Source organism: Notechis scutatus, chromosome 1 (genome assembly GCF_049901735.1).
Source record: "Notechis scutatus isolate UNSWTSFEM ecotype Mainland chromosome 1, rNotScu1.2, whole genome shotgun sequence".
In the NCBI taxonomy this organism is placed as follows: domain Eukaryota; kingdom Metazoa; phylum Chordata; class Lepidosauria; order Squamata; family Elapidae; genus Notechis; species Notechis scutatus.
The window spans coordinates 205806059-205819916 of NC_142009.1; the positions used below are offsets into that span (position 1 = coordinate 205806059).

Sequence of the window (13858 nt, forward strand, 5' to 3'; positions counted from 1 at the left end):
TAGGGGCCCATGGATTGGAGTTGTTCTCCATGAGCCACTTTTAAGTAGGGTTGAACAAAGGAGAGACAAACATATCTTTAGCAAGGCTGGAAAGAAGTCAGATCTACATCCTAATGGGAACAACGTTATATAAAATGTTGATTGCTAGAACAATAAATACATTCACTATATTTACCCTGAAAATGCTGGGGCATTTGATATAGCCTCCGTCAGCTGTCGAATTTGTCTCGTTCAGCTTCTTAACTAATTGTGGTGTAGGTATAGCCGACTGAGTTAGCCATCTTGCAGAAATAGTATGCATCTGAAAGCTGACGCTAAGTGGCTAAGGAAAGCAGATGTTACCTTCTTCCTCTTTGTGTTCATCTGCCCTCTTACAATGGCACCTTGCTAGAAACAGCATGCTGAACAAAATGCATCAGAGCTGCTGCCAGAGCCAAGGTGTTCTTGAGCTACAAGGATCCCGTGATTCATTACAGTTTCTCTTCTCCCACTTCCTTCCCTCTGTCTCCGCATAGGAGCTCATACACTTGACCTCTCTTAAAAAATGTGTTGAATGCTGGGGTTTTTTTGCATCTCAGTAAGTTCTCTGGGAGAGAATATATATGCAGAATACCTGGTGGCATACTGGGGTATGTAGCCTTGGAGGTGGACCTTTTCATCCATGCAGAATTGAATCGATGCATTGGTCATTTCCCATTTTCTTAATTTAGCTAACATTCTTACATTTTCATGGTCTGCTCACCAATAGTTCCTTATAGGAACTATATATTTTGTACAATGTGGAATTCAAAGTGCTGGCATTTCCTATAAACCCCTTTATTGATCAGATCCTCATTATCTTCTCTGCTAATCTTATGAATTCTACCCAAGAGAATATGGTTGTGATTGTCTAGTCTAATGAAAAGAAGGACTAGGGGAGACATGATAGCAGTGTTCCAATATCTCAGAGGCTGCCACAAAGAAGAGGGAGTGACGCTATTCTCCAAAGCACCTGAGGGCAAGACAAGAAGCAATGGGTGGAAACTAATCAAGGAAAGAAGCAACTTAGAACTAAGGAGAAATTTCCTGACAGTTAGAACAATTAATCAGTGGAACAACTGGCCTCCAGAAGTTGTGAAAGCTCCAATACTGGAAGTTTTTAAAAAGATGTTGGATAACCATTTGTCTGAAGTGGTGTAGGGTTTCCTGCCTAGGCAGGGGGTTGGACTAGAAGACCTCCAAAGTCCCTTCCTTCTATTCTATTCTATTCTATTCTATTCTATTCTATTCTATTCTATTCTATTCTATTCTTCTGTTGAATGTTCAAGGGAATGGAGTAAAAGAATTGTGTTTTTATGAAGTTGTCTCAACACCAGTGAAATGCTTCTTCCTCGCCTACTTGATACTTTTTCAGAAGAAAATGGGTATCTTCAATAAAGGAGAATTTTTGTAGCTCAGGATTGAAATGAGGGGCCCTTAGTGCTCTCTGAGCTTGATTGTTTTCTTGCAGATATTTCATTATCCAAACTGGGCAACATTATCAGTGCCAGAGTATCTTTTTCACCAGCTTTATTGAACTTAGATCAGGGGTATCAAACTTTATTTCATTGAGGGCCACATCAGGGTTGTGTTTGACCTTGGGGGGCCAGGGTGGGCATGGCAAGGGTGGGTGTGGCCAGCTCAACATCACTAGTGTCGGGGGTGCTTGTGGTGGCCCAAGTGCTCTGCCAGCTAAAATGGGCTCCCAAGCTCCATTTCCAGCTGCGACAGTCTCCTGCAACCCTCTGCCAGTAAAAAAAGAGATTGGGAGGGCCATTTTCACTGGCAAAAACACAGTGGGACAGTCCTTTGCTGTTTCCATGGCGGCTTTGTGGGCCAGATCCACGCACCCCACAGGCTGAATTCGGCCTGCAGGCCTTGAGTTTGATACCCCTGGTTTAGATGGTTGGGTAGGATGCTGCAACACTAGTGCTCAGTAGGTGTTTAAATTTATGTTGAGCTTATATTTATTTTTATGGCTTTTTGTTGATTTTATTGTACTTACATTTTTTTTCTTTGCTTTTTACTGCTCCTTTGTGAACTTCCCAGAATCTATGCTTAAGGTGGCATTCAATGTTTGTGAAATAAACCAGATGGATTTTTTTTTTTTACATATTGATATAGAGATCTTTATCTTGTAAACAATCAACAATATTTTCAAATACTTCAAACTGTTTCTGTCATAACTTCATTTATATGTAAAGCTCTATATCGTTAAGAATATAACAAAAGCTTTGCTGGATCAGGCCATGCATCCAGCATCCTGTTTTCCACAACTGATAGCTAAATCACTCCAGGAAACCTAGGAAAAAAATAGGAAGGCAACAGTGTTCCCCTGCTATTTAATGACATATTGCATCTGAACCTGGGAGATGAAATATAGTCCTCTAAAACATTGCTAATTTTGTATGTATAACAATGTTATCACTGTTAGACTAAACAAGATTGGTGCCATGTTTATTTTGGATTCAATGCTGATGCATCAAGAATTCACAAATTGATGCATGCTCCCTAATGATGCATTAATGCTGCACCCAACATAATTGGCACCCAACACACATTGAATGCAAGCCATGAATTTTTAATCACTCCACCCTCCATAAATTTTTGGTCCCATTTCTCTTCTTGAAGAGCCGTCACAACTAAAGAATTTGGAGGGGGAAAAACATTGGAGGGTCTAAAAGTCAAGATAGAACACTGTATCTTACTAACAGAAGGTTCTCTATAACTTTTCATTACCAAAATAATTTTACTTACTTAAAGACTTTCTATTTTCTGTTTTTGGTTCCTTACTGTCGGCATGAACACCCAGTAGTTCAGAACTAGAAGATCTCTGAATTTTGAGCTCATTGTTCTTTGATATGTAACTCTTCTCTTTAGGCTAGAAAGATAAAATGATAGAAAATATCCTTAGAAACATTTTGTGTAAATAAATAAAAGTAACAGAAATTTAGAAAATAAAACAAAAGAAAACAAAGCAAAACAAATCAAAGTTTTGTACATGGTAAAAGAAAATTTCATCTAAAGAAGCCACTGAATAAAGTATTTCACATAGCACTATTATAAACATGTAACTTAAAATCACTTTTTATTTCTACAGATTAAAAATCAGACATGAAAATATATTGGGCACTGATATATTACACACTTTTGTTTGAAAACACAGATCAAGTAAAAAAAAAAGGATTAAGTGCATGAGATAAATGGAGCACAATTCAGTAATGTTACGTATTTGAAAAATTCATTTTCATGAACATATTGACTGCATGCTTAATCACCTTTCTCTGATTCCATCCTTTGAACTCATTGGAAAGGACCTTAGCATCAACTGAATTTATATTTATGCTTTTATTTATATTAACTGATACCTGAATTTATTCTGGGACTTACAGTTACAACTTCATTTATATTTATGTGCATATAAACATATGAAAGCTAGTATACTTCTAACACTAGATTTAGAAGAAGGCTATAAATGAATTTAATGAATTGATTAAATGTGTTTTAAGATTACTACATTGAAATTGGTTCTGTGTCTGTTAGGTAGTAGGAAATGGGAGTATGGAAGAACAAGAAATAAAATGTATATTATGATTGAAGTTCTTCCTTTTAGACACTGCAGTGTAAGGATGAAAAGGAAGTGCATACATTATGATGCCATACTATAAATCACATTTCATTATTTTGGCATAATCTAGGTTAGGATTGGATTCCTATGTATTCTTATGTATTGTAGAATTAATTGAAAATAATAAGATTCATATTTACAGTCTTTAGATAGTCTGTTATTTCATCAGAACAATCCTGTGAAGAAATTTGAAATAAGAATATAAGAAGAAAATGTTCATTTTTAATTTTGGATCCATGTATTTATGAAGCCACAACAGTATATTTTACATATTTATGTTGTTCTAATCAGTATTAGAGGAACAGAGATTCTAGTATGTGCAATAAGCATCTTATTTGCTTCTTTCATTGTTGTAAGAAAGTTTCATATATTCATTTAAAAGAGCAAATATTTTATATCCCCTTGTTAGAGATCATTTTACTGGACATATTGACAGCATAAGCTGATAAGACTATCAGAACATAGTTCATAAAGCCTCATTCCCAGGTAAAAATATATAGAATTGCAAATTTAGTATGTTGTGTCAATGGAATATTCAAACAACTGAACTTGTTAAATGTTGGAAGGAAGGAAGGAAGGAAGGAAGGAAGGAAGGAAGGAAGGAAGGAAGGAAGGAAGGAAGGAAGGAAGGAAGGAAGGAAAGACAGACAGCGGTCAGATGTTTACTTGAGTTATTGAACTATTGAATTCAACCATACTAATAGTCCTCTTGAAGACTATGCAGTATAAATTACATAAAAAGAGGAAGTTAAACTGTGTTTGTTAATAAATGTTTACTTTACAACATATTTAATCATCATAATTTCAAAAAAAGATACACCCTTCTTTTTCAAAACCTATTCAAATTATAATTTAGTTCAGAAGTACTTCTAAATAATAGATGTATGTAGGTGTTTTTCTTGAATCAAAGGGAACGAGGGAGATGCATTTTTAACTTGACTTGCTGCAAAATCATATGAACCCCTTAAATTACTGCATGATTAAGAAAAGCAAAATCTAAAACAAATGCATACCAATCTGTCAATTGTGTTTTTGATAGCACGGAACCAGTCCAATATGATGAAGTCAATATCTGATTGAAGAAGGACCTCATTTCCTGAAACTGTTGTGACCTTACAATGAGAAAATGACATATCAGCAAATCATTTGCTACATCATTTTATTTCAGTGTAATTCATCTTAGAAAGTCTTCTGTAAATAAAAATTAAAATCAGCAAAAAAAAAAGGGAGCTGGTTCTGTTATTTCAAACTATTAAGTATTTCATGACAAAAGCTACTGTGACATTTCTTTACTTAAAATTCAGCAAATGTATGCATAAATAAAAAAATCAATATAAGGCAAATTCAATTTTTTAAAAGTGTCTGCTCCAGGACAGCTTGCATGATTGGCAGATTATGTCAGTCCATACTGATCTGGGCAGCTGGTCTGCCTGATACTATTTGCTCAAATAACATTTTAGAACAAGCTGCCTTTGATATTGGTGTGACACTGTTTTTTGTCTAAAACAACATTTCTAGGAAAAATGGAATATTCTTAGGCTTGTCCTAGAAATTTAAAATGATGCTTAAAGTGAATGTGGATGATGGTCTGAATTTGTTATGTTTATATTTGTTTCCCTAATTCCTTCACTGTAGTGAAGTTTCATATGAGAAATAATAAGGTACACATTATTAAAAGTACTTACAATATTTAGTACTAAAATATAAGTAGGTATATGACTTATAACAAGCATAAGTCAAATCCCTATTCATCACTTAGGGGACACATGTTTAAAATACTGGTAGTATCCCACCAACTTTTCCCATTGCCAAAAGTATTTTAATTAGTAGAACATGGAGGATTTTGACTGGCCTTTTTATCTTTTCTTTCTCAAGAGATCATCCACAAGAGAATTTGCAGGCCAGAGTGACACACTAGACAGAAAAGTTCTGTTGCACAAAGTATTAGTGAATATTACATATAGCAAATTTTAAAGGCAAACTCATTGAGGGGAACATTTAGTGACTTTAAAGAAACAAAAAAGGTTTGGCTAGAACTGGCAGAATTAATCTGACCAAGTTTATTCACACATTATTATGAAATAGTGGGCCTTTTATATATATATAGAGAGAGAATTATCCAGGTTAATCTTTTATAGCAGATACAATAAAGAATTTCATTGTTCCTTAAAGACTATAAAAACTTGGGACTGATGTCAGAACATTGTTGCCTTAGCATGTGGATAACTATACAAGATGTATAAAACCCCCAGACAAATATTTTGTTCATATTTATTTCTGCTTGACACATTGGCAGGAGCATCTCTATTTTTTGTAAGAAATATATTCTATGTATTTTGTTTATAACAACACACAAATATAAAATATATATTGGGAATATAGATTTATCAAACATACACTGAGTTCTGTTAGCAACATATAATTAGAATAAATATTAACAATATCAATTCTATTTTCTACCTAGTTGAGTTGAATATCATCAGTGTTATTTGAATGACAACTTGTTTATTCAAATACATAGGAAAAGCTAACAAAATATAAATTCAACGAAACTGTCTTATGGTGTAAATACATATGTTCTGTCATTTGATCTTTCAGTTGGTGCGTTTTCCCCCTCAAGTGGTATTATAAGTAAAAGATGTATTAATATCACATTGAAAAATCATGTATCAATCTTAACATTCTTCCACATCAAATAAAAATGAACTATTCGGTGACATAACTTTTGATTCCTCCCTAATACTTTCCTTCCATAACTTAGGCTCTTAACATCTTCCTGTGGACTTGTGGCTTTTCAGATAATTTTTGACAATTAACATATATATATAGTACACATACCTATGTGGTATTCCTAGGCAGAAAATATTGCCCTATTTTATTCAATTATACCAACTTCCAAAATAACTGTACATAAATCTTAAAAGCAGCTGTTGATTAAGACAGGTGTTTACATACATTGTGTATTTTAAAATAGAGGAAAGTGGGTGTTAGTCACAGAATTTTAAAATGCCATTATATTTAATGAGCTTGAGAAGTGCACACATAATAAGCATTTAATTCTTGTTTGGGACTGTGATTCTATAGGATAAAAGATTTGTGTTTAAGGGGATATGACCATTTCCACAAGATTTCTAGGCTCAGCAATAACACAAAAGTAACTAGCTGATGGGTCATATCTCTCACACTTCAAGTTTACACATTTCCATTTTGGGTGACTTTCAAATGTTTAATGTAACATTGTCAGTATAATCATGGAGGGAGGGAGGGAGGGAGGGAGGGAGGGAGGGAGAATTAGACTAAATGCAATGGTCAGTCCAGTCTAGTTTGTATCTTCCAGTGCAAATATCATTTAAATTATTAATATAAATTTTGGAGTTTTGAAAGTTCAAAGCAAGGCATAATTAGTGAGTTTATTTTGAAGGCTTAAGAGGGATGTAACTTAGTTCACTCTTCCATTGAATAAATTCAAGCTTTATTAAAATACAACTATTTCAGTATTGCATAAAAATATGTATCCTTATGATATGTAAAAAAACTACTTCAGTGCTAACAAGCAAAGCAACATTCATTTTGAAGGTGTTTGTTTTAATGTGTTGTTTGTAATCATTGTATATAATTGGTGATGTATGACTATATCAGCAAAAGTAGATAACAGAACAGGGAAAAGTTAATTCATTTAAAATACTGTCTGTATCTCAAACAAGTCCCTTTCTCATAATCTTCAGAGTTGCTAGATGGTTTCAAGAAGACTGCTACTGCTCTCTACAGTTTAAATGCATCCACTTCTTAATTACTCTCAGCAACTGACTTTCTTTTTCTTCATCTCTGACATTCGGAGACAAGCGCTACCAAAAATTTGACTTTGATTCAGTTAAAGTGCAGTTTTTATAGACCCTTCTATAGATTTCCTATTTAGATGCACTGGTGAAAAAAAAAGCTGAAATAATAGTTTAAATCATAGTTACATTACTAACAATATCATTTTAAGACCTTTGGAAAGAGTTCAGGAGGAAATTATGCCAGATTTTGCCTGAACAATTTATAGCCTTAAATAATTTAAAAAAAAAAAAAAAAAAAACCTCTTCATAATAAGGCAAGTTTGAACATCTTTCTTATCAAGCATTGATAAGAAAATTCCGGGACCAGAGATATAGGAATGGAAATTTGCAAATGTGTCCAGGAAAAGAAGCTGGTTTTTTTTTTTTTTTTTTTAGTTTTGTTTGCACTCTTTTTGATTTAATAGCTTTAAAAATACCGTCACGTTCTTGCATTCCATCATTTCCAAGCATATGTTCTAATATAAAGGCATAATGAATTAAGATATTTCAGCAGCACACTTCATATAAGGGATAAAGGACAATATACAGTCTTCTCATTTTGGTTTCGGCATCCATTCAAACGGGGCGTTTTGCGTGAAGATTCCTTTACCCTCCGTTACTGATTTGCTATGCAATTTGAGGTCCAAATAAGTGAAATGTACTAGATCCTATAGTCCTCCTCCCCTGCTTTCTGAAAAAAAGCTCTTGAAATCTTGGCAAGAGGTGTATGGATATCTTTCTTATTTGTGAATCAGTTACATGAAGTTGCATCATCTATTCACAAACTGATATGAAATAGTTGATATATATTGGCAAACTTGATTCATAACACTGTCTCAGTTTGGATTAGTGGTTTTCTCAGTGGTATCTCTTTGTTATATTCTATCTCTTTTTATTTTAAATATGCCAAAGGGAGGGGGGATAGAGGCACAGGATAAAAGCATGCACTCTTGCGTATAACATTTTTAAACTAATCAGTGATATTTTTCAGTGGACTTTCTTGATCGTCCCAACATTTATTTTGTTTCTTCAATGGAGATTAAAAATATGTTTCACCTTTATCCCCCCAGCTTACCTCTATCATTTATCTAGGCAGTTGGACAAACTTCTAAACAGACCATTGGTCTGCAGTTCTCATCTCATTTATTTTTTTAAAAAAAAATCCATAAGATTCTTATGACTGAGACAAGCATTTTGATCAATAGCACTCCTTGCAATTTTTTTTAAATAAAGAAATTAAACTAATCCCAATAAGCATAGAGCCAGAGGAGAACAAACAAATAGTGGTTTCTATGGTTGCAAAGTTAGGTGCCCAGGTACTAGTTCTGTTCTTTCTTCCTTTCTTCTCTGTTTCACCTCAGGAAAAAAAGAGTCAAAATAAAACTTCATCACAAGATAGATAATTCATTTCTTCACCATAGAAACATATCTATTTACAGTATCACCACATTGTTTTTTCCATACTGAACATGCCTGTGGAAAAATTCACAAGTAGGGTATAAAAACCATAGATGTATCCAGTATTACATATTAGGAACACATTCTTTTAGAAATTATTTGGTGGAGAAATATGAGACAGTATAACTATTATTCTGTCTCAGAATCTATGATAAGAATCTCATTGGAAAAAAATGCTGTTATATTTTTCTCTCCACATGCTGCAGAGAATTGTTCTTCCTAATATTTGCTGGGTGAATTTCTTCCTTGTCAAATTGAGAACTTATAAAGTTTAACTCAAGGAAAAGTTTTATTTATTTATTTGCATATTATCTTGTCACATATTCTCCTACTATTCCTGCTGTGGCTGGGTTGCAAAAATCCAGATGATTATTAGATAATGGCACAACTTATTTTAATTGTATTGTTGTATCTAGTAATCATTAAAATTTGTGCATTCCAAGAAAGGTAGTTTAATTCTTCTTGTTTTAAAATTGGTTTTAAGACATGAAATATGCTTTTAAAAAGAATCAGTTTTTTTAAAATATATTTCTCCCGATGTTGAATTTGCAGATATGTATCCTGAGAATTTGTGTAATAATAATACATACCTTAACTTGCTTTTCACAATATAGCTCTCACATTTTCTTCAAATGGATTAGAAAAGTAAGTCTGACTTTCCCCAAATTATAGTTGAAAAATGAATTGATGCAAAAATAATTCCAACAAAATTTGGAGAATAAAATAGGTTCTGATTAAAATAGTTTCAATATGCATAGTCAATTAAGTTGGTTTCAAGCTTCTTATTCCTTAATTCGGTTTGAATTATATTTCAATGAAATTAAAACACAGATAGGAATTTGGCATTTTTTGAAAGCATGTCAAAAGTGTATGTATTGTTGGGAGCAGTATGCATTCTCCTCAACCTTAATAAATCCATGTCTTAATCATGTTTATATTAAATAAATATACATAGGGAGGGGGAAAAGATATGTACCACACACACACACACGTATGCACAATAATGAAGTTAGTTTTCATTTTCTGGATGCATAATTAAAGTGAATCAGGTAAATCCTTTTCAACTCCAATGTCTCTACCCAATTTCATTATCTGATCTAGTTTATCAGATGAATTGTGCTAAATTAAAGGTGTTTATGACAACCATACCAATTACATTTTTAAGGAGAATGTCTCTTACAACAACCTTGCTTTGGTAACCCCCAATAATTCCTTTTGACAAGTCCAATCTAGCTGACATCTTTTAAAAAGCACAGCTAAAATATCAGTGTGAGGAAAAACATCCTCAACTTGGGTTTTCAAAGGGGGAGAAATGCTGATAGTTAAAACATTTTGTGAGAATGTATCTGCCTTGTATCCCCCAAAGTTACTAGATGTTAAGTAAATATATGCTCATTGTCAAAAGAAAAAAAAAGAAATGTTGCTTTGGCAACTCTCTTATTAAAATGCATTTGTAACCCCCATCTGTCAAGAAAGTTTTGAAAAGTTTGTTTACTTTGGATAGCAGCCCTATCCTGAGTTACCCCAGCAAACAATGATAACAGTCTTCAGAAGTTGTGTGAAGAACAAGCCACTAGGGATCCATTTTTGTTTTAATTGGCACACACAAACACTTTCCTGGTCTGTCAAGAAGATCAAGCTAATATGCATGGAGGGTGTTATATTCTCAGCTTTTGGGAGTACTAAGGCTCCCTTTATTTAAGTAATTTAAATGATAGACTGCAAAAACTTTGCAAGTCAGAAAAACTGGTTTTATATTTTCAGGGGGAATAATTGTTTTAAAGAACAGACAATGTTGTGTACATATATATATATACATACATACATGTTGAACCTGATGTTGTAATTAACCTGCTTCTTATAACTCTTTTGTTGTTGTTTCTTCATTTTTTTAAAGCCCTCCAAAATCTGCTGAACAAAAAGCTAAAATAACAAATATTGCCAGCAATTTTGAAACTTTTTCTACTTTTTTTTTTTAAGTGCGGACATTAATATAACTAGAAATTTATGAATACACTTTCTGCCACTGTTGTGTACTCAGTGGAACCATCATTCAAAAGAAATCTATCTTTGAAAATAATGGTTTTAGAGAAGCAAGCATATTACTTTAGGGAAAAAAGGGTATTATAGGTTGATCTCACAGGGATTCGATATGTAATGAGTCTAGGTCAAACTCAAAAGAATGTTTCCTCAATAGAAATTTAGTTAAAACTTCAATATACATGTTCACATAACAAGATCATAATACAATTCGGTAGTAGAATTGGTTTCATATGAAAATCAGCATGTTTTAAATACTCCCTGTGTATATTCAAAATATTCTGACTTTCTTATGTGGAAAATAAAAGAGACATTGTTACATTGTGTAAGGTGAAATTTTAAATACACATGCATAGACATTACCTGGACAGTCATCCCAGAATAGGAAATATACTTTCTGTTAACCAGACTGTGATAGATTAAAGTGGAATAAAAATCTATCTATTATAAATATAGTAAGTAGTTTATGACCTTAAATTAAGGCTCACTCCAAAGTATAAAGGGCTGTGAAAGTTTTCTTTCAAACTTAACCCATTTACAGATGAAAAATCCTCAATATAACAGTAAGTTTCCTACTTTTTTTTTTTTTTGTTAAAACTGTTGTTGGTCATAATGTTTCATACATTTATGCATTAAATCAATATTATTAATAATCATGGTGTGGTCAAAAGTATATATTATTTCCAATTGTCTCTAAATTCTGTATTAGCATAAGAAAAGATCAATCTTGAATAGTTACATTCAGCTAAGCTGGAAAATCACAGAATCATTACAGTGAGATTCTGATTTTGAAGCCTGTTGAAATGTTTAACACATTTATAGAGATTTGAAGTAAGTATTTTGTCTCCAAGAGGAAAAAAATATGATTGAACTAACACTGGTTATTTTAAGGGTTATTTCCAGAGGTGGGATTCTACCCGTTCACACCTATTCGCTAGAACCGGTTGTTAACATTCTAAGCAGTTCGGAAAACCGGTTGTTCGAAGAAATTACTGGCCTAATCCTGTAAGGAAGGCAGGAAGGAAACATTCTGGTGTTGCTCTCCATTAACCCTTATTACATTCTTGGCAGGACTCGACTTTCTGTCCCAGGAACGCCTCTGGAGACTTTTCCCCCTCCTTTGCTGGTACTTTGCTTGTGTGGAGTGACCATTCAAAGTTACAATGACACTGAAAAAAGTGACTTATGACCATTTTTCACACTTATGACTATCCACCTAGTCATATGACCAGCAAGCCACACCCACCACCTAAGCCATGCCCACAGAACCGCTTGTTAAAAAAATTGAATCCCACTCCTGGTTACTTCATCATCATCATCGTCATTGTCATTATCATCGTTATCATTATTTTTTATGGATTCCTCATTAAAATAACCTGAACAGAAGAAGCTTCTTGGATGAGAAGTGAAATGTTTCTGAAAGTTGCCTTTTGAAAAGCACCTTAGATATAGTTTATGGATAGTTTTTATTTTATGATATTTTGTTGTTATTAACTGCCCAGAGTCATCTGAATGGTCAATGGACCATTTCTTCTAAACAAACAAATAAACAAACTAACCCCATGCAGATGATAGAAAAAATAAACTCTACATATGCAAAGAGAAGGGGTAAAAAAGAGGAGAACAGAAAAAAATTGAGAGGCTATCTTCAAGAAACGTGATCAACATGGAGGTTTTTATTTTATTTTGATAATTCTGAACATCAGTTCTACAGTTTGCCTAATAAATCAGATTTTATTACATTGACAACAAATATTGTATTTACACACTGCCTTCTCCCTTTCTTTCTTGTTCTCCCCTCTTGTTCTATTTTTTTTAAAAAAATCCATGATTTGTTCATTATAGTTTTCTACTACATTTTACCCAATGCCTCATGATACAATCAATTTACTAATCAACATATAAGCCTGGATATGAATTCTGCATATATATATTTTTTTGGGGGGGGGGTCACAGAAACAGCTAGGTTCTACTGTTAAGTTAGGTTCAAGTAGAATAAAGAAGCTGAACCTAGTTTAAAAAGTCACCCCATTTCTAGAGCAGAGATATTTATTAGTGAGCAGAAGACATTTCTGTCAATATTGGATGAAGTAGATGACCCTCTGACTGGGCATTGAGACAGAGCATCCCAATTTTCACAGTTCTGTGAAATAAATCAGTCCTATGTTGTTCAGCTAATATTTCTTGAAATAATTGGTAAAGCCAAATAATACAACTACATATAAAATGAATTTATTTAATTAGATAATACTTCATCAACCAACAACTGGCTTAAACCCAGGAAGCCCTTTCTGGCACTCGCTCAATAGCTGTCTAACAACTTTGGCATCAATTCACAGTGGAAAGCCAAATGGACTGCTGAACGCGCAGATACAGGCAGTTACATAGATGACCCTACACAAAAGGTTCCAGGTTTTGACCTTCCTCAGCAGTGTTGGTCAACTCTGAACAGGATCCATACTGAACATGGTGTCTGCCAGGAATCATTGTTTAAGTGGGGTCTTGTCTCTACCCCTCAGTGTGACTGTGGTGCTCCTCAACAAAACATCCATCACATTTTTGTCCGAATGTCCATCAAGAGCTTACACTGGCCCAAAGTTTGATTTTTTTTTTCAACACAGATCACCTTGTCATTGAATGGCTGGGTGGACTGGACATTAACATTTGAACTACTATAAGTCAATGTATTTGCCATACACTAAATAAATAAATAAACTCCATCAACCAAGAAGGGAAACTTGCAGTTTTTCTTTTCAGCCAAAATCACAAGAGTTTATCGGATGTTTACATATTGATTTGGTGTGAGTTACACAGATAAAAACAAATGATAAATCAAATGTGTGCATGCAATTGTGCGTGAAGTAGAAGAGCAGGCAGAGTTGGGGGGGAACGGAGT

General features: G+C 33.7%; 1 protein-coding gene across 2 annotated transcripts in view; it reads right to left on the reverse strand.

Moving 5' to 3' along the window:
* The window catches only part of ARHGAP15 (Rho GTPase activating protein 15), a 466873-nt gene that overhangs the window by 212085 nt on the left and 240930 nt on the right, over positions 1-13858 (reverse strand). For both annotated transcript variants that reach the window (XM_087950078.1, XM_026673513.2), the window contains 2 exons: positions 4660-4758; positions 2776-2899 (listed from right to left, as the gene is read on the reverse strand). In XM_087950078.1, the coding sequence (XP_087806204.1) occupies positions 2776-2899; positions 4660-4758 (223 nt within the window). The remainder of the gene's footprint in view (positions 1-2775; positions 2900-4659; positions 4759-13858) is intronic.